This window comes from Nyctereutes procyonoides, unplaced genomic scaffold, assembly GCF_905146905.1.
Source record: "Nyctereutes procyonoides isolate TBG_1078 unplaced genomic scaffold, NYPRO_anot_genome, whole genome shotgun sequence".
Lineage (NCBI taxonomy): Eukaryota > Metazoa > Chordata > Mammalia > Carnivora > Canidae > Nyctereutes > Nyctereutes procyonoides.
The window spans coordinates 40,365,754-40,386,687 of NW_026575120.1; the positions used below are offsets into that span (position 1 = coordinate 40,365,754).

Here is a 20,934-nt window from a genome sequence, read left to right on the forward strand (position 1 = left end):
GTTGAGTGGAACCACGGGTGTGAAGCTCCCATCACATGCCAGTCCCCCAGGATGTCTGTGTTGGGGCTGCACCAGCTTCCTGCCCTATCCCCTCCTCCCAGACCCCCCGAAAAGCTCGGGGCAGCCTCCTCAGCCTCTATCCCTGCCGCATCCCGCCGGGACGTGCCACAGCTCACTTCCACACCCCAGGAGCGGAGACCACCGACGCCTCCACCCGGGTCAGGACACTCCATTCCCTGGGTGGGTGTTCAGGCGTCTGAGACAACGCGTGGCTGCAGGACAGTCAGCCCTCCCCGCCAAGCCCGGGGCCTCCGCTCAACCCAGGCTCTGGGCTGGAGCAGATGTTGTCTAACACAGTTATGGACGTTATTTTTCAGTAATTGTTTTATTCCATCATGACAGCCTACCCCATCTTCCCATCACCCTAAAGTATCCCACCTGTGCCCTAGGTCACCTCTCCTCTGGCAGTATTGGTTCTGAAGAGGTGGGGCTCTCTAACCCAGCTGGGTGGCTGCTCTCGCCCCAAGGCTGAGCCTTGGAACCCGGCTCCCTGGGTCTGGGGGACCTGGGAGCCGCTCCTCGCCCCGCAGTCCTTGGCTTGAATGCAGAAGGCACGGCCACACCCAGTCCCCCCCAGAGATGCCTCTGCTCTCGGGGCTGGGTGGCGGTTCAGAGGTCGCACTGAAATGTCATCCCTGGTAGGGTGTTTGGTGATGGTTCCTGGTGCCACGCAGGAAGAAATGAAAACTGAAGCACATGGACAGTCAACTCTTGTTCAGCTAGTAATTCCTCAGACAATGGTAAAATAAAAAGCCCCCCCCTCCAAAAAAAATCAATGTGATTTGGCCAACGGTTTCTTAAATTTTAAATTAAAAGGAAAAAGGAAAAAAAAATCCCATTCACACAGAGGAGATTCCAGTTATCTGCTTTGAAGAAATATATTAAAGAAAATGGAAGGTAAAAAAAAATCACACCCCAAATAATGGTAAAAATAGATGTATTCTCTGTAAAAATCTGGGCCAATCTATGGAGTCCTTCTTCTGTACTCAGTATTCAGAGCATGAGGTGAGATACCAGAGCACGAAACCCCTGAGCCCCAAGGGACCCTGCCCTGGCCGAGCGCCCCCGCCGCCGGGCTCCCCCCGGGGCTCCCCCCGGGGCTCCCTCGGGGCTCCCTCCGGGCCTTCACAGTTCTTCCCTGGTCCTGCCCAGTTTCGTGGCGTGCTCTTCTACGAACTTGCTCAAGTGTTCCAGATCTCGGTTTCCGTCCTCAAACTTGATCGGGTTCTCTTTGTCGCCGCTGGGGGCGAAGTAGATGGTGGGGAACCCGTCGACTCTGAAGCGGTCGCTGGGGACGTCGTTGGCCGTGGCGTCCATCTTGGCGACGACCAGGTTCCTGTGGTTCTTGTACTTCTTGGCGAGCGCCGCGTACTCGGGCTCCAGCCGCTTGCAGTGCCCGCACCAGGGGGCGTAGAACTCGATGAGCACGTCCTTCCCGGGGTCCATCACCACCGAGTCGAAGGTCCTGCCCACCACCACCGTGACAGGCCCCTTGTTGTTCTTGGGCACCGGCTGCGATCTGACGACCGGCTTCAGGGTTCCTGCGCGGAAGAGGGGGGGGAGGGGAGGGGAGGGGAGCGTGAGGGCCGGGGCCAGGCCCCGCGGGGGGGGGGCACCCTCCGTCCTGTGGCCTCGTCCTCACGCCCACCCTGGGCTGCTCGGCTCTCCGGCCCCCCCCGCCCCGCCCCCACCCCACCCTCCACGGCTCCCCACGCGCACGCGCACGCGCACGCCGCCGCCCCTGCGTCAGCAGCCTGCCCGGCTTCAAGGGCGCCCCGGGGAGGCTCCCCAGATCCCGGGCGGCTGCTGGTCTCTGACATACGAAGCAGGAGGAGCCGCCCGAGAGGGGCGCCCCCGCCACGCACCTTCCTTGAAGGCCCGCACGAACTGGCGGAGGGCGTCCGAGCCGAAGTCGTCGGGCTCCATGGCGAACCTGCGCCCGCCCTCGGCCAGGATGGCGGCGTTGACGTCCTCGCCGCTCTCGCTCAGCCCCAGGTCCCTCACCTCCGACGCGAAGTCGTCCTCGTCGGCCACCGCAAACGTGTACTCGGGGAAGTCCTTGGCCACCTCCAGCACCTTGTTCCGCCAGAACTGAGTGGCTGACGGGAGGGGGGGCGGGGGGGGGGGCATCGTGAGCGCCGAGGGACGGCCGGGCCCCGCCCCCGCAGCCCCGCCCCCGCCGCCCCGCCCCCGCCGCCCCGCCCGCCGCCTCAGCACGGAGGCCCCTGGCGCGCGCCAGAGAAGGAAGGAGGAGGAGCGGGGCCCTGCAGCACGGAGGGGCCCTGCAGCCCAGCCGCGACCGGGACCGCGACCGCGACCGCGACCCCGCCAGCGCCGCTGTGCGCGTGCCCGTGCAGGAGCCCCTCGCGGCGGCCTCTCACCCGCTCTGTAGTCGAAGCTGAAGTCCACGCCGTAGTACACGACCACGAGCGGCCGGCGCGCGTACCGCTTGGCGTCGTTGGCGCTGCGGCGGTGGCCCACCAGCGGCAAGGTGTGCCTCAGCACGTGCTCCCTGATGGCCGAGCCGGCCGCCGAGCCCTGCGGGGACGCGCACAGGTGAGCGCGGCCCAAGGGGCGGGGGGGGGGGGGGGGGGGGCCTGCTCTGGAAGGACGGGCCGGGGGCGGAGCGGTCTGCGGGCTGCGCGCCCCGTAACCCCGTTTTCCTCTGGGGCTCCTGTCCTCCGTGACCCCTAAGTGAGCTGCCGGGGCCACTGCAGACCTCGTGCGCCCTGACGCGGGGCCTGGGCAGGGGCGCCTGGGGGCTGGGCTCAGAGGCTGAGCGCCGCCCGCCTTCAGCCCAGGCCGTGACCCCGGGGTCCCGGGATCGAGTCCGGTAGGGCTCCCTGCATGCTGCCTGCTTCTCCCTCTGCCTGGGTCTCTGCCTCTCTCTCTGTGTCTCTTGTGAATAAATAAAATGTTTAAAAGAAAAAGATGTTTAAAATGTTTAAGACATTTTTAAATGTTTTTTTTTTTTTAAAAAACTGCTGGGAGAAGGCAGGCTTCTAGAGGACAGTTGTTCTCGCTGTTGACCTGAGTGGGATGATCCATCTCCCCTCATCTGATCCTAACAGCCCCATGGGGGGCATTTTACGGTGACAACCACACAGCATAGGAGGTGAAGGGAGGGAGGCCCCGGGGGACACAGCCGGCGAGCGGCCACCTCGAGAGGCCACACTCACGACGACCGTTGTGATCTCAGGCTGGACCATGGAGCCAGACAGAGCTCCGGGCCTGGAGGCTGCTCCGCTGAGGCCACCCCTCTGGAGAGGAGGGCGGGAGGCCCAGCATGCAAGGGCTCAGGGGTCTAGCACCAGGCTGCCGTCCTCGGACAGGCTCAGCAAGGCTGGCTCCTGAGGGTTTCCAGAGGAGATGAACCCGACAGATGTTTATGCAGCTTCTGTGACCAGCTGGACACAGTGGCCATGGCTTGGCAGACATGAGCTGGGGTGACCGCCTCAAGGGCCAAGCAGGGGCCCCTGGCTCACACTAAGACAGATGCTGACCCAGAGCCTCCAGACACCAGCCCCACAAGCACCCAAGGGTGGGCACTGCCATCTCACGTTACAGGGGAAGAAAGTGAGGCACGGCCAGGCTGAGCCGCCCACCCAGGCTGCAGAGCAGGAGGTGGCTGGTGAACACTGTACTCTTTACTCTGGGCTGAGGTCCATCAGGGTGGGACACGGGGAGGTGGCCCTGGGCAGCTCTAAAGGATGGCAGCACTTCCCAGGTGGGAGGGGGAAGGTGTTGCAAGGGAGGAGCCAGCAGCAACCACACGGGAGATGGCACAGGGGAGATGGTCCCAGGGTATGGGGAGGGTGGGGGGAAAGTGATGGAAGAAGGACTGAAGAGGCCGGCAGGCCATGGGGCATCTGACAGCCTTCAGGCTGAATGTCACTCAGAAGGTGAACTCGTGAGTAAAGCAGAGTGACCCCACGGCAAATATGCTCTGCAAGTGACCATTTGCCCCCCGCAGGCCCGAACCTGCACTCAGGAACAGAGCGGGCCTCACACCCTGCAAGCCAACAGCTCCTTCCTTGTCGTGGCGATCCTCCGTGTGCTGCCCTGAGAGCTGGCTGCTTCTTACTTGCCCTGCCTTTGACTTCCCTTTGTCCCTATTTCCAAATCCACTTCTTTTTATTTTTTTTAAATACTTCTAAGTAATCTTTACACCCAACATGGGACTTGAACTCATGACCCCGAGATCAAGAGTCACACACTTCTCCAACTGAGTCAGCCAGTTTTTAAAAAACTGCATTTTATTGTGTTGTATCAATGTTTAGCGGTCTTAAATAATTTTTGCGACCAAGCTGGTACATAAGTAATACCAGTCCATTCAAGGTACGAAGTGAAAAGGCAGTGACGTGTGTAACAGACTAGACTGAGGGGCCCCTAACCTTTCTGGGGTCAAGGACCAGAATCTAGGAAGATTCTATCGAAAGCTCCAGACCCCTTTCCCAGGAACATTCACACCACCCAGAACGGTGCCCGGTTCCTGGGGTCTGCAGCCCCCCACACTCATCTCCAGACCCCAGGTCAATACCTATGGATGAAAAGGAGCTGGATGGGACAGGAGACATCACAGCCCAGCCCCTCCCCTTGGTCTGCTCCTAACTGGCTGTGGGAGCCAGGGACACAACACAGCTCTCTGCTCTGCATCCCAGTCTCTCTCTCAAAGGAAAGCCCTGACCTGGAGATGGAGGGTTTCTTCCGAACCTGACAATCTGCTCGCTAAAGCACAGGGCCCCGTGAAGCACGCAGGACGTGGAACTGGATCCAGGCTTGCCCTGGGCCTGAAGCCCCCTCCGCCCTTCTCAAGGTGAGTAGATCACGCTTGGAAGATGCGGGCTGGGCATAGGCCCATGGGGGAGAAAAAGGGAAGGCCAAACCCGTGGGCCACGTTCCACAGCTCCGCCCGCAGACAGAGGCCTGCTATCACTCCACAGCTCGGCCCCGGAGCCGACCTGTCGGCCAAGCAGGCCTCGCTCAGACACAGGAGCACGTTCCGGCCAAGGGGCAATGCCCGACACGCAAGCCAGAGCCACAGCAGCTGAGCACCCAGGAGGGTGGCGCTGGCCTGCGGGGGGGGAGAGGACAGGGAGCCACTCTGGCAGGCCCCCCAATAAATCACCGACCACCCTGCTGGCTGCTCTGGCGTCCTCAGCCTCCCAGGAACCTGCCCCTTTACCAGGCAGGGGGCTGGGAAAGGCACTCCAGACCCCACACACATCTGAGGCTCGGAGCAAAGCCTCCATGCTCCAGAACCCCAGCTGTGGCTCACCCAGCAGCCTCAGGTTGCTCAGAAGCCTGCACGTACAATACGGTGAACCTTCCATACATTCGGCACTAATGTCACACCGAATGCTAACTGCAATTTAAATACAAACTAAAAGCAAAAACAGAAACTAAAAAACCAAAAAACCAAACCAAGCCAAACCACCAAAATACCCACAAAAGCAGCCTGGGGCCTGCTGTGGCCGCGAGGGCCCTCACTCACCTGGATGTCCAGGACGTTGCTCCTGGGCTCGTACTTGGATTGGAACTTCTCAGGCTGCATGACGACCAACTTCCCTGGGGAGACTTTCAAGAACTTTGCTATTTCAGTGCTGAAAGTGTGGTGGAATTTGTAATCTTCTCTCAGGTTGTTCGCTGAGAATTTAACAGAACGATAAATACACAGTTTATTAACCTGCATCATTGACCCAGGCTGAACTCGCTGTCCCCATCGGCCAAAGCTGATGCCCTGCGAAGACGGGGATTGGCGGGCACCTAGGTGGCTCAGTGGCTGAGCATCTGCCTTTAGCTCAGGTCGTGATCCGGGGGGGGCCCTGGGCAGAGCCTGCTGCTCCCTCTGCCTGTGTCTCTGCCTCTCCATGTCAGGGAGGAAGGGGGGGAGGAAGGGATCGGCACCATGAATACTGCGTGGACGACACTCAGAGCTTAAACACCTGAAGGAAGTTTGGATTTTTCAACTTGGTAGAGGTTTAACACCTTAGAGCCTCTACCTTAGAATTTGTTTTTAGGAAGAAAAACAAAAAACAAAAAACAAAATAACAAACTGAATGTTCACAGAGCAACTTCAAGCTCATTTGTCAGGAGCTAGTGTTGCCGATGCTGAGACACACGTGAGAGCCGCAGTCGGTCTCTGAGAACAGGTGGGCGCCACGCTCCCCTACAGCCACAGGGTGAGTTTTCACACGCAGCCCCTTCGAGAGGGTTTAGACTCTCCTCCTCAGATTGCTGGCTGGCCTGTTTGTGGGCTGCAGTTCTTTTGCTATCTTATTTAAATCTCGAGACGAGACCCCACTGCCTGAGGACATTCTAGAACAGGGTTTGGCAAACTTTCTGGAAAGGACCAGACAAGATCTTTAGCTTTGCAGGCCATGCCACCCCAACCACTCAACTTGCCACTGAGAGTAAAAGCAGCTAGACAGTGTGTAGGCCGCTAAGTGTGGCTGCGTGCCTGGCCAGTTTGTGCATCCCTGCCCTAATCCCCTGGGTGAATGAACACACCTCAGTCTCTGCTCTGAGCTGAGTCTGTGATCCCAACACTGGGTGAGACGTCAAAGGTGTCCCCCCAGCCTGGACCGGATTACAGGAAACTCGGCTGAGACAGTGTACACCACATGCTTTGGGGGGCAGCTCTCAAAACCAGCCAGAGTTAGATTTAAGTCACAATTCTGAGACCTGCTAATCATGTGACTATAGGCGTGTGAGTGATTCACTGCACTCCCCCCCCGCCCCCGCCCCGGGCCCCAGTCCCTGCTCTGCAGAAACATGGGTCTCCCTTGCCACCTGCAGGGAGGCTGGGATCACCCTGGGCAAGACTCCCCCTGGTTTAGCTCCAGGGAGAAGACGGGCTACCTAATCCACAAGGACAGACGAGGCACCCCCACCCTGGCACTGGGGGGTTCACCTCTCCTCTGAGCTCAGCCACAGTCACCCGCACTTGGCATGGGCACACCTGTAACCGCGCCACACAAATGAGCACTAAGGGGCAATCCGTGCATTTAGAACACTGTAATTACTGCTCTAAAGCAGAAAATCGAACCATCTGTGGTATGTGGGGGGGGGGGGGTGCGGTGGTGGGGGACCCCGGAAAGAACCTGACGAGGACGGAGAGGATCCTCAGTGTTCCTGAGAGAAAACCTCTTTCATAACCTAGGGTCATCTGGGAGAGCAAGTCCGACCACCATGGATTTCAGGATGGGGCCAGTGCCACCTGCCCCCACAGAACACCACCTCTGACAGCTGTGCACAGTGACTCCGGCTCTCAACCTCTCAACACTAGCACTTCCTGGACGCCGGCGTTACCAGGCGCTTCGTCTACATCGTCTCAATGTAACAACCTCCTGCATAGAAAGATCTCCAAAGTAGATTATTTAATAAAATATATATCCACATATATTTTAAAGATTTTATCTATTTGAGACAGAGAGCATGACTGGGGAGGAGAGGGAGAAGCAGGCTGCCTGCTGAGCAGGGAGCCTGACGTGGGGCTTGATCTCAGGGTCCTGGGATCATGACCTGAGGTGAAGACAAACACTCAACTGAATAAGCTACCCTGGCGCCCCATAAAATATATTAAAAAAAAAAAAAGAAAAAAAGAAAAGAAAGAAAAAAAAAATCAAGTCACCACCTATGGTCACATGCTAATAACTAGCAGAGCCAGGACTTGGAACATGAGTCTGATTCAGAAACCCTCACGTTCTGGTGGAGACCCCACCCCTTGCAGAGGGGCTGGGAAGGGGATCCTGGAAAGACAGGGAGGGAGACAACACACTCGGATGAACCTGATTGTGCCCTTGCCCTCTGCTCAGAGGCCTACTCAGTATGGGATCCTGTCCCCCCACATGTAATCAAGGCCCCAACCCCAGAAAGGAAAGCCTGTTACCCGGGTGCTATCTCAATTCTTCATGGAGCGATCCCCTACACCGAGGCCCCAGGAGTTCTCCGCAGAAGCAGCAGACACCCCAGGAACCTGACAGCTGGGGCAGGGATCACCCGTCCAGCCCCGAGAGTCACGACTCACCGGCATCCTGGTACTGCTGGTAGGCTGGGTCGCTCTCCGCTTTAAAGACCCCAATGATGATGACATCATCCCCGTCCTTGAGGAACTCCTGGACCTGCTTCAGAGCCGTGATCTCCTTGGAGGGCGGCCCAGACTGCTCGATCATGTAGTCGACAATACCTGGGAGCAAAGCATGTGCCTGGGGAGGGGCTCGGGGCCCCCCAGGACACTGCCCACGGCTCTCCCCGCCTCCTCCCTCCCCACTGAGGTACGACTGGGAGGTGGCTTACCGTATTTTTCCCGTGGCCCGTTGTAATCGAAAGGCTTCCCCTTGCGGAAGATTTTCAGCGTGGGGTAGCTAGAGACCTCGAACCTCTTGGCCAGGTCTGTTTCCGCAGTGGCGTCCACCTTGGCCAGGGGAATCGGGGGGGAGCGCTTGCTCAGCTCCTTGGCGGCCTTCTCATACTCGGGGGCCAGCTTCTTGCAGTGTCCACACCTACAAGCAGCAGTCAGGCTAAGAGGAGCCCGTCCCAGCGTGGACACAGGCTCCCAGCCGAGGGACACACAGAAACCCAGCCTGTGCTCCCAGGCAAGTCAGCTAGATCCAGCAAACCTCCCAATGCCTCCAAGCTGAGGGCGTGGAGCCAGGCCCCTCTGGAGGCATGACACCACCGCACTGGTGCTACTCACAGTGGGAGGATGCACATGCGCACGTGCAGACACACACACACACGCAGGACACCCACGCACACAACACAGGCAGGTGTGTGACTGGAGCACAGGGTGGGCGTGGGAAAGGCTACGACACACAACATCCTAAGAATGGAGATTCTCTGCGTTGGGAGTGAGTACAGGCGAGGACACGAGTCAGGGATGGCCTTCCTGCCAGATGGGACAGCTGACCTGGGACACGAGACACAGGGAGGAAGTGGACGTGCGCCCTTCAAAGGTGGGCGAGGGGAGGGATGTGGGGGCCGAGATACAACCTAAGAAAAGCACGAGGACGGAACAAAGATCAACAGCGACCAACCAGGGCAGGAGACGGTGGGCCTGAGCCAAGGGAACCGGGACCGGAGACACCTTTATGACAGCCCGTCTGTACCCTAAGAACCGACGGGCCACACCGGGCGAGTGCCCTGCCAGTCAGAGGCCCTGAGGCCCGAGCTGAACAAAGCAGGCCTTGTCAGGGCCCTGAGGACACCTCCAGGCCGCACCCCACAGGTCACTGCTCCTGCGGCATCAGAGACAAGGTGAACTCGCTCTCCACGCGCTCGCTGAGCTCGCGACGGGGGCCGGCGGCGTGCTGAACCCAGCTCTGGGCAAGCACGACTTAGAGTCCACACCCCACCGTGAGGCAGCCCTGTGCAGCCTCCTCCAACACCCTCGCCACCTCCCGGGCCCCCGGCCCCCCCTCCACGCGCACCAGGGGTTCCTCCCCACCGCCTGCCTGTCCTCTCTGCGCACGTGCACACCCCACGTCGGCCAAGGGCAGCGCCTTCGGCCGCAGGGGTCCAGAGCCCTGTGGTCGCATCCCTGACTCCGCCTGCGCGGCTCGCCCTGACACAGCAGGCTTGCTCCAGAACCAGAACCCCTGGCTGAGCCAGGACGAATTTGCAGGTGGAGGGGCCCTCGGGCAGGCTGACGGCCCTCCCAGAGCAGCGGCCGCCGCGCTCCCATCTCCCGTGGACACACCGGCTTTGCTCAGTCGCCAGCGGCCCACAGCCCTCCGTCCTCTCCTCACAAAGGCCGAGAACCGCGGCACCCGGGCAGCCACCTCTCCCCCGCGCTGCCTTTATCCGGGCACCTTCCTTCCTACATGCGGGGCCCTGCCCCCTCCTTCCTGCCCCTGCCCGGTTCCCCTCTGATCACCTCTGCTCCTAGTATCCGGGGGCCGAACTGGCTGCTTCCTGCCCATGCTGTGGCCACGCAGGCCACGTCCCTCCTACGCCCAATTCCTCCGCAGAGCCAGGGCTTCCTCTTTCCTGACAGGCAGTAGGCTTCAATCCCAGCCCCATTCCCGGGGCCACGGCCCCCAGCGGCCAGGCTCTGCTGCCCCTGCCCTGCAAGAGCTGAGGCCCTGAGGTCGGGGGTGGGGAGGGAGCCTGGCGGCGTCAAGAGGCCTGGCTGCAAAGGAGGACTTGGGGGAGAGACGCTAAAGGAGACTGGGTGAGAGGAGGACACAGAGGCAGGACAGCTGTGGGGACCCAGAGGCTCCAATGTGAGAGGGGGACACATCTGCAGTGTGAGGCAAGGCGGAGGGTCATCGTCCAAGATTCGCTCTGGCACACGAACATCTCTGCCCTGAAGCAGAGGTGAAGACAGATAAAACCACCAGTCAGGGATGCCCAGGGGGCTCAGCGGTTTAGCGCCACCTTCAGCCCAGGGCGTGACCCTGGGTTCCGGGATCGAGTCCCCCATCCGGCTCCTCGCATGGAGCCTGCTTCTCCCTCTGCCTGGGTCTCTGCCTCTCTCTCTGCGTCTTTCATGAATAAACAAACAAACAAAAAACCCCCACTGTTCAGATACCTCATGAAGAAGCAAGCCTAGAACGGGCAGCCCAAGGCCACCAGCTGCCACCACCGGCCCACTGTGGTGGCACCTCCGCTCTCCCCTCATCACAGCCATATGTACTTCCATGAACAGCATTCCCATATGTCCTACAGATGTGTTACCTCACATCGTACAGGCCTAGGTCTACCTCGCCCACCCCCTGGAACACTCAGCAGCCAAGTCAGCCTTCATGCGTGCCGGGGACTGGGCACCCCCTTGTTCTCTGGCTTGGCCTCACCTGCAGGGGTCTCTGATACCCCCACTGCATGGCTTGGGTGGTACCAAACGCGCAATGGGCCTCATCAAAATCTGAACTACAGGGGATAGACACCATCTTACCATGGGGCATAGAACTCCACCAGAATGATGTCTGCGTCGTTAACCACGTCATCAAAGTTCTCTTTGGTCAGCACAAGAGTGACTTCTGGGGGAGGCATCCAGTTGGGCTGGGAGACCTCTTTGACCTTGGCAACGATTTCTGAAACAAACCAAACAAGCGTGAGCACAGGTAGACGGGAAACGTTGGATTTCCTAAAACGCAGCTGCATCTCTAGCCAGTGCTGCTCTGCAGCTTGAGGCCAGAGTTCCGGGTTGAGGGTCCACTGTTCCTCTTCCCATTGCCCAGCAACTCCTCTGACAGCCCAAGACCAAGCTGATGAGAGAGACACTTTCCGCTGGACTGCGGTGCTAACTGCAAGCTCCCCGAGTCCGACCACGTGTGACCACACGTCGTGGATAGTGTCAAGGGCGTCCCCTCCCCAGGTACAAAAGACCCATGCGTCAAGTCATGCACATCTAGCACCAGCAGGTCACACGTCATGACGTGTACCCAAAACTCAAGAAAAATGCAGAGAGGCAGCACCTCCCCTGCCGCTCAGGCTGCATCGGCAGCACGGGGAGGGTGGTGGCCCCGTCCCCAGAGATGGGCTCAATGATGGGAGTAGGCTCAGGACACGCTCCTACAAGCACCTTCCAAGTGGCTCTTGGGACAGTGGTGGCAAATTCGACGTTTTTCTTTTTTCTTTTTTCATTCTGCTGTGGAATCGCCAAGTAGCTAGATCTAAGTGGTTCTCAGATCAGTGTACACAGCAGCACCTCCACGGCGTGGGCCCCTTGTCCCCCAGGCCACACCCAAAGCCCGGAGCTCATCAACGTGGGGGAGGCCAGTGGCCCAAGGAGCCCCCTTTGGCGAACACTGCTCTCGAGGTGCCAAGCTGGCCCCACGTCTAGCGGTCAAACGTGAGGCACGGACCTCCACACACACAAGCCTGCTCACTTTGAAACAGGAAGGACACGGCTCTCAGTCTGCTCTTAGATTAAGTTCCTGGGTGTGCGGACACGGCTAAGACATCATTGATGAAGCACAACACAAAGGTGCAGGTGGTGTTGGGGATATGCTAACAACTGGGAGAAATTAAACCCACACACACATGCTGCTCTCCCGTGTCCGTGTCTCCGAAGGACACAGGAACTTGTCACACGAGCTGGCTTCCCGGAAGGGAGCTGGACAGCCAGGGTCAGGGTGAAACACTACTCCTCAACTACCGCTGAGAATTCTGAAGCACGGAAGCGGATGATCTAGTCAGAAGACAGACAAACAGGACGCGAAAGCAAGTGTCAATGGCTGTGAGGTTCCCTTTGTGCACCAGCAGTGGGCAGGATCCTCAGAGGATCAGAGGAGAGGCCCCCTACCAGCTCAAAGGGACTCAGATCAGATCCCAGCGACCGCCTCTTCCTCAAATGAGGAACCCAGGGCCTGGCAAGGGGCCACCACGTGTCTGGGACACACAGGGACTGTGTCCTGGCTGTGGTCCTAGTCACTACTACGTCCACTATGCCACACTGGGAGTGGAAACTGTAACACGATGGGGTCTTTTCCTAGCGATTAAGAGAGAAGACAAAGATATCACAATTTTATCTGTTCGTTCATTAAAAAAAAAAATTAATGTTGTGCCTAATGTAAGTCGGGGAGGGACCCATCAGGCCTGGTTTTGGACAACTGCCTGGCTCGTCACACCGGTGGTTCTCAACCCGGGGCTCTGGACTCATGGCTTCAGTTAAGCCCCGGGAGCCTGTAAGAAATGTTCATCAGCAAACCTGACCTGAAACTCAGGGAACTGGGAGCCTGGGGATGGGGCTCAGCCTTGGCTTCAGGAGCCCACCAAGTGACTCTGACGGAAGGTCGACATTGAGGAGCACTGCTCTAGAGCCCCGCCGGGAACCGTGGCCTCGTGCCATGCCAACACACGGGCTCCAGATCTTGACTTTCATGGTCTGAAATGGGAAGACACCCTTCCTACCCCTGGATGAGGTTACTTTGATCTCAGTTACTGGAATGCTCCAGCAGGGAGCACTGCCAGAAGCTGGTGCTCCTGGGACCACTCCCGGCCCACTCAACTTGTCCTATTATCCAAACCAGCCCCCCTTAACTTTCTTTTGAAAAGAGAGGCCTGGCCCACCCTCCTCCATGAGTGCAGGCTCCACTCACCTTCCTGAGTCCTGGAGCCCTCATAGTCCACAGCCTGCCCCTTCTTGAGGATCTTGATGGTGGGGTAACCGCTCACACCAAACCTGCCAGCCAGCGCGGACTCCGAGGTTGCGTCGATCTTGGCCACAGGAATGGGAGGGTCGTTCTCCTTCAAGGTGCTGGCAATTTTTTCATATTCCGGAGCAAACTGCTTGCAGTGTCCACACCTGAGAATGAGATTTAGGGAAGAAGAAGCAGGTTAACTGTACCCATGGGGACTGACATCCAGCCGTGCACCTCTGGACGGGGGCACGGGGACCCGGATGATCGCAGGTAAGAGGAGACACACAAGGTATCACAGTGAGGAAGCCAAGGTGGCTGGAGTCAGACACATGTAGGCCGGAATTCCAGCTCTGGCCTGGGCTCACGCTTCCTGCACCTCCAAACCCCAGTGCTTTTGTCCGGAAGCTTTAAAGTTTGTCCAGGGACCCCTCTCGATGCATCTGTGAGGTAAAAACTCTTTACAGAAGGTGTCTCCGGTCTTCTTCACTCACTCTCTCAGAGCGTACAGTGGTGTCTCCCAGAGGCCACACGACCAACCACAATGTTGGCGTAACAATATCATGCTAACAAGTGAGGGCTACGGCTAGAGAGGAGTTAATACGGAAAGTTCTGTGTTCTGATGTTGAATATGGTAACTGCTGAGAGCCACGACCCACCTAAAAAGCAATCTGGACTCCCAGGACCAAAAAGTTTGAGAATACGGACCTACAGCGTAGTAATATAATCTCACTGACCTGTTCCAAGGACAATTTAGATATTTTACAAAAAAAACAAAAAAAACCACCTCACGCCTGAACCTCAGGCACTGGTCCAGTAGCCAAGCAGATCTTAACTACGGTGTGCCTTTCCACACCAGAAACTACCCGAAGGCCAAGGCTGCACCCGGGCAGCAACTGGCAGGAGCAGGGCGGCAGGATGGCCTCGAGGTGGGTCAGGGCAGGATCTGCAGCGAGGGACAGGTCGTCACCAACCCCGTCTCCGTGTTGTCACAGACTGTTAAGCACGCCAACCCCTCCGCTGAACTATCCGAGGACACACTTGTATCTTAGGCTGCCAGGGGCCGCGTTCTGAGGGCCGGCTCCCAGACGCTGAGCTCCTGGCGTTCCTGTACCCACACTCCCCCTGCCACCCTCACCGTGAGTCGTCAAGCCCGTGGGCATGGAGGACCCCTCCCCCAGTCCTTACCACGGAGCATAAAACTCCAGCAGCACCGTGTCTTTGTCAGCCACAAAGTTATCGAAGTTCATGTCATTCAGGACCAGGACACCATTTTCCTCCTTGACTTCCAAGTCATCCTCCTCCTCTTCCTCGTCGTCGTCGTCCTCCTCCTCTTCATCCTCAATGGCATCTTCTTTATTGGAAGAATCTGAGCGGAAAACATCCAAACCGGTTAGGAAATTGGTGACTCTCCTCCTTCAAAGCTTTCCTAGAACCCCAAACCCAGCAAACGTGCCATGAGGCCTGAGTGGTCCCTGAGGGCCACCATGAGCCGAGGTGGCGACATCAGGCCTCTAATAAAATCTTTAAAGAAAAAAAAATTATTTATTCATGAGAGACACAGAGAGAGAACCAGAGGGAGAAGCAGGCACTGGGAACCCGACGTGGGATTCGATCCCAGGACCCCGGGATCACACCCTGGGCTAAAGGCAGATGCTCAACCACTGAGCCACCCGGGCGTCTCCTAGAATTCAAAGTTTAAACGCCCAGCAGGACTTGAGGACAGGACCTCCGCCTCCTGGCCAGGCTGGGAGAACCCTAACCATCACTCGTCACTCCTGCACTGGGATCCGATCCATTCCCAGTATCACCCTGCTGCGGGCCTTGCAGGCCTCGCCCCTGCGCCGTAGCAAGGCTCCTTTATCCACCTCCTGTGCTTTGTGCGTTAGGGTACCTCGTTCTGTGGGTACCCTGCCTCTGTGCTCCAGGGCAGGCTGTCACCAACGCCTTCTTCACGGCACCATGCTCTCCACAGATAGGGCCTCATCAGTCTTCCTGTGAACAAATGGCTGCCTGGCCCCCCAACCAGTACCAACGGGGACAAGTACTTGTGCTCGGCTTTACATTCTGGAGGCTGGACTCATTCCACTTCTGAAAGGGGGTGGCATTACAACAGGGCCCCACAGGTTTCACCGTGGAGGGAAGAGGGTGAGGAACTGTATTTACTTATCAAGTCACCCCACAGTAATCCCCAGCGTGGGAGTCCCCCCACGAATAATTTTAAAGATTTACAGGGGTAACGTGCATCAGTAAAACACAACAAATCGCACCTTCGGAGAATGCCTTGCCTGGAAGCACAGCTCTCTTCCCAGAGCACAAGAACCTGCTCATCTTACCATCTGTGTTTCACTGACCACTCGTCCGACGACGGAGACAAGGAACCCTGGGACTGCAGTGCTCGTTAACCAGCTTCTCCCGCTGCTGTCACAGCAGCCAAGTACAGCAAGCCCCAGAACTGATTTAACTCTGGAGCCAGATCGTGCCAAGGGGCCAATTATTCTTTCCCCAGATACTTCCCAGGAGATAAAGCAACTCTGATAGTTCTGTGCTGGGGGCGGAGGACCAAGTCAGCCTTGGGGTCTGGGAACCTCTGGGACTTGCCCCACCTTGGCCCTGCCCCACCGAACCCAGTGCCGGCCCCACAGCCGCCGGGACGGGCCAGGGAACTAACTGGTCTGGGTGCTGTGGCAGCTTTGCCTCTTTTCATAAAAATCTGCAAACTAATTACAAACCAAAATCCACCAGGAGCCACACTTTCCTCAACCACGTTCCTTTACACATCCCGCTGCTTCTTCCTGACTTCTACGTTTCGCTCTCCAGTTTAGGGTACAAGTTCTCCTCCTTTGTGGGGGAAGGAAGAAAGGCCTGTAAAACAGGGGGTGTCTGGGGGGCTCAGTGGTTGAGCGCCTGCCTTGGGCTCAGCTCATGACCCCGGGGTCCTGGGATCCGGTCCCGCATCGGGCTCCCCGCAGGGAGCCTGCTTCTCCCTCTGCCAGTGTCTCTGCCTCTCTCTGGGTCTCTTATGAATAAATAATAAATAAAAAAATAAAATCTCAAAACAGAAGCCACCAACCTGAGAAGTACAAACCAAGCAGACCTGCTTGGCTCCCGGGCCTTCGGGCCCTCTGCTCCCCACCCCCCCCACAAGGACCTCTAGGTGGGGACAGGCCCGCAGAGGCCCCGCCGCCAGCCAGCACTGTCATCAGGCTTCCTGGACATGGAGAAGGGCAGGACCTGGGGGAAGACAGTGCGGGCTCAAGCCCCATCTCCACCTCTCAGGCTGGTGGCCTCAACGCAGTCCGCCTCCCCCGATGATCGGCAGCCAACACTGCAGCCTCAGGTCTTCGAGAATCTGAGCACCCAGGGCTCTTGGGAACCTGAATTTAACCCTGGCTGGCTAGGGCTTCCAGGTTCTTCTGGAAATACTGCCTAGGACAACCCCACAAGGCAAGAATTGAGTGTTGAGCTTTCCTGCTCTGGCCTGTGGTACAGCAGTCACACTGGCTTTCCAAAAGGCTAATCTGATCACCCATGGCTCCAAAGTCTCACTCAAAACGACCCATGTGACGGCTGCAAACCTGCAGACTCAACGTCAGGATGTTCTGCAGGTTCTCTGCTTTGGGTCAGGGACCTAGGAGGCACCCCACACCTGGCCTCGGATCCGGATGCTTCATGGAGGCTAGAGAGCCTGCTGGGGGCAGCTGGGCATGGCTCGTGGGCCAAGGGCATCCGCTCCCACTGCCTGACCGCTCTGGCCAATACAGGAACCAGATTTACTTGCAGGCAGTTGCAAGACTGCAGGACAGGTGGGAACCTAATCTGCACTTTAGGCTAGGGCACGGCCGGGGGGTGGGGGGCAGAGGGGCCCGGGGGGCAGAGGGGCCCGACGACCCACGCCAAGCACAGGGATAGGGAGAATTTTACTAAGAGGTTAAGGCAAGGATGCCTTCCTATCGATGCTCAGCCTGACACGGCCTGGAGCACCACCAGGGACAGTCCTTGTGATTCAGTGGGGGTCCCCAAACTACCACGGGACAGAGTTCCTAAGACTGAACTCATTTCTTGATTATTTATTTATTTGTAAGATTTTATTTATTTACTCATGAGAAACACAGAGAGAGAGGCAGAGGGAGAAGCAGGCTCCATGCAGGGAGCCCGACGTGGGACTCCATCCCGGGTCTCCAGGATTATGCCCCAGGCCAAAGGCGGGGCTGCCCTTGATACTTCTTTTAAAGGATAACAAACAAAATGACAGAAAATTCCCCACATAGTGAAAGGCTCCCAAATGCATTAAGGCAGGTCCCTACCTTTCCAAGTCCTTGCCAGCCTGCAGACAACCCCAGGCCTGAACCTCCTGCAATCTGAGAGGCCGGTGGCTCTATGTTCCTAACCTACTAGAAACCCACACATCCCTGCAAAGAAAACATCCCACACGGTAGTAGGGAGTCCACTTTTTCGCTCTTATGACTGGACATTCTAGGAGAGAAAAGATCCCCAAAGCCTTCTAGCATCTTCTGGATGGGTGCCACTCTCCCCAGCACCCGGCCGACGAAGCCTCTCACATCACCTCCACATTGCTTAGCCCACGTGGTAAGGCCATTCCGGAAGTGGGGGCCCCAGGCCTCTGCGATCCCTGTCCACTCCCAACGGTACATCCGACGACAACCCTGGAGCCCTGCCCAGCCTGCACACAGGCAGCTCCTTTCAAGACGTCCTCACTATCCTCCCTCTTCGGTCCCCGCCAGAGAAGTGCCCGGAACGGCTGGATAATTTCTACCGTCAGGTCAATACTGAAGTGGACATTAAACATGGAAAAAGAGAAATTCGTTACCAGGCAGATCACTACAGCTGATGTCTGCAAAGGGGCCAGGCACTGTGCTGAGCTCTTACACACGTTCTCTCACCCGTCGGGGAAACATAGCATGCACTTTACAGACAAGGAAACTAAGGCACCGAGCGTGTTAGTCACCTGCCCAAGGATCAAGAAACTAGTTAGTGGAGGGTCCTGACCACTTCACTGCTCTGGCTCATTGTCATCTCTTTTCTTCCTAATAGGCCCAAGGCTTTAGGTGGAATCATTTGATAATCACTTCTCAGGAATGAAGAGAGGCAGATGAACAGTTCTTTAGCACCCACACAAGGGGATTTCCACCTGACTTTTTAAAAGATTTTATTTATTTATGCATGAGAGACACAGAGAGAGAGAGAGAGGCAGAGACACAGGCAGAGGGAGAAGCAGGCTCCATGCAGGGAGCCCGATGCGGGACTCGATCCCAGGTCTCCAGGATCGTGCCCTGGGCCCAAGGCAGATGCTCAACCGCTGAGCCACCCAGGCGTCTCTCCACTTAACTTTTAAGTCTATGCCAATTCCAGCTAAAAACAGGCAACAGGGCAGCCTGGGTACCCTGAGAAGAGGGAGAGGTTGAAGCAGGCTTCACGGCAGGGAGCCCGATGTGGGACTCGATCCTGGGTTTCCAGGATCACACCCTGGGCCAAAGTCGGAGCTGAACCGCTGAGCCACCTGGGCTGCCCTAAATAAAATCTTAAAGATAAATAAAAAAGAAAAACAAAAACAAAAAACAAAAAACCAGGCAATAACTAGCATCAAAGTATTTTCTCTCACTATTTTGGCTGGAAAAACGTGAAACGTACAGGTGATTTCTAACCCGAGACACCACACCTAAGGCTTGCACCGCCAGAGCTTAAGCTCTATTTAGTGACCATATTCTTGGTGGTGGTGGTGGTGGTTGTCTTTTGGGGCCCAGACAGCACTGTGCTGTTTGAATCCGAAATATAAGAGAGACAAAACAAAAACAAAACCTGGAGACTTGGAAAGGCGGAGGTAGAGAGAAATGTGGGCCCAAAATAAATCGGCAGGACAAGTTTACCTGTGAGAGAGAAGGGTCAGGGATGCCCTCAGGGATGGGGGAAGGGTCAAGGTAGGGACTAGGAGCCGCTTCCACCCCCCTGACCATGCACCAGCCTCACCAGAGGATAGTGCCCTTGAGCATGACAACTCCAGAGATTCCTGGGCTCACCCCAGAGGCAACTGCTTCCCAGGGCCTTCATGGCATTAGTGATCTGTCACCCAAACAATAAACCTGCTGGTCCTAATAACCCTTGGTGTCCTCCACCTGAGTCCACCACTCTCTCAGGCCTCCTAAGAATCACTGGATCGGGGATCCCTGGGTGGCGCAGCGGTTTGGTGCCTGCCGTTGGCCCAGAGACGGGAGATCGAGTCCCACGTCGGGCTCCCTGCATGGGGCCTGCTTCTCCCTCCTCCTGTGTCTCTGCCTCTCTCTCTCTCTCTCTCTATCATAAATAAATAAATCTCAAAAAAAAAAAAACAAACCACTGGATCAAAGTCAAGACAACAAAACTATTTTCCTTCTTAGCCACGTTCCGAAAAAAGTCCCTCCATCCCCACGGGTCCTGGAACTTTCACGTCCGTCCCCTCCGGCCCCCAAAGCGTGACTTGCGCAGGTAGCCGGGAAGCAGAGGTCTACGAGGCGGATTTCAGGCCCCCGCCCCCGCCCCCGCCCCCACCCCCACCCCCGGAAGCCTGCTTTGGTGTAAGTTTTGGGCCTTCGAGTTTCCTGGAGGCCTCAAGTCTCACTGGAGGGCCGCGCTGCCTTCCACCCGCCCTCCGCAGGCGTCTGTGTCGCCCAGTGCGGTTCTTACTTCCCTGTTCGGGCGAAGGCTCCAAGTGGTGACCGCCCACCCCCCCAAGTCACTCAACCTGTTTGAACACTTGCCCTGCACCCGAGTACTAGACGGGGGCGTCTCCTTCCATTGGCACAAAGCGGCGGGAAGAGTCGGTCGCCGGGACAAAGGCCGGGGAGGAAGACGGTCAGGACCGGGGCGCGAGGCCCGCAGCCTGGGGACACCGCGCCTCGCCCGGGGGGTGCGTCCCGCTCGTCGGGGCCTGGACGCCGCCACCAGCGGGGGCTTCAGGGCGGCCTCGGCGGCCCCGCCCGGCTCGCAGGGGGGGCGGGAGGGACCCCGGCAGACGGGGCGCGGCCTGCGGCCTCGGGCAGCTGCGACCCGGGCCGCGGGCCCGCGGCGCCGCCCTCCCTGAGCCCGACGCCCGCGAGCCCCGCCAGGCCTACAGGGCCCGCTCTAGCCGGCGGCCGGCGGCGCGTGCCGCGGAGCTCGCCCCGGGCCTCGGCGCCGCCCCTGCGGGCCCCGCCGCCGCCGCGCTCGCCCGCGAGCCGGGCCCGCGCCCGAGCGACCCTGGCAGGGCCGAGGGGCAGCTGCTGCCGGGGAGGCGGAGGCCGCCCCCGCCCCCGCCCCCGCCCCCGCCCCCGAGCCCTCACGCGCCCGCTCGTCTCCCGGAGCCCGCCGGCCGCTCACCTCCGTCGGGGCCCGCGGCGGCCAGCAGCTGCGCCAGCGCCAGGAGCAGCAGCAGCAGCAGCCAGGCCGTCCGGGGCCTCATGGCGGCGGCGCGGCCTCCGCGGACCTCGGGCAGCGCTCGCCGGCCGCGCGCGGGGGCGGGCAAGCCACGGCCCGGCCAATCGCAGCCGCCCCGGGGCGCGGGCCGCGTGCGCCTCGGTCGCCGCCCTCCGCGGCCGCCGCGCGCTTAAGGCTCGGAGCCCTAACGTGAGGTGCCCCCTTGCGATTGGCCGCGCCGCAGCCACCAATCCGCGGCTGCCACTCGGTTGGCCCCGAGCGCACGGGCGGACGCCGGGAGGGAGGAGGCGCGGAGGCGGCGGCCCGGCCCGGGGGCGGAGGGGGGGCCTGGGACGCGATTGGCCGGCGGGGCGGGGGGCGGGGCGGGGCCCTGGGGCGC

General features: G+C 58.7%; 1 protein-coding gene across 1 annotated transcript; it reads right to left on the reverse strand.

The window, feature by feature from the left end:
- Positions 1 to 980: 980 nt before the first annotated feature.
- On the reverse strand, positions 981 to 20,708 carry PDIA4 (protein disulfide isomerase family A member 4). The gene is made up of 10 exons (XM_055335120.1): positions 20,499 to 20,708; positions 14,334 to 14,514; positions 13,107 to 13,312; positions 10,958 to 11,096; positions 8,359 to 8,564; positions 8,090 to 8,248; positions 5,555 to 5,706; positions 2,442 to 2,598; positions 1,926 to 2,159; positions 981 to 1,601 (listed from the first exon to the last, which is right to left on the reverse strand). The coding sequence occupies exons 1-10, from the start codon at positions 20,578 to 20,580 to the stop codon at positions 1,186 to 1,188; spliced, it is 1,932 nt and encodes a 643-aa protein (XP_055191095.1). The 5' UTR covers positions 20,581 to 20,708; the 3' UTR covers positions 981 to 1,185.
- Between the last annotated feature and the right edge of the window lie 226 nt (positions 20,709 to 20,934).

What these genes read in the sequence shown, in the direction of transcription:
- PDIA4 (XM_055335120.1), bottom strand. Translation starts at nt 20,580, where the DNA reads ATGAGGCCCCGGACGGCCTGGCTGCTGCTGCTGCTGCTCCTGGCGCTG. An exon ending in CTGGAGTTTTATGCTCCGTG is followed by an intron (nt 13,313 to 14,333) that starts GTAAGGACTGGG and finishes TCTCATTCTCAG; the next exon opens with GTGTGGACACTGCAAGCAGT. An exon ending in GGGCTCCAGGACTCAGGAAG is followed by an intron (nt 11,097 to 13,106) that starts GTGAGTGGAGCC and finishes GGTTTGTTTCAG; the next exon opens with AAATCGTTGCCAAGGTCAAA.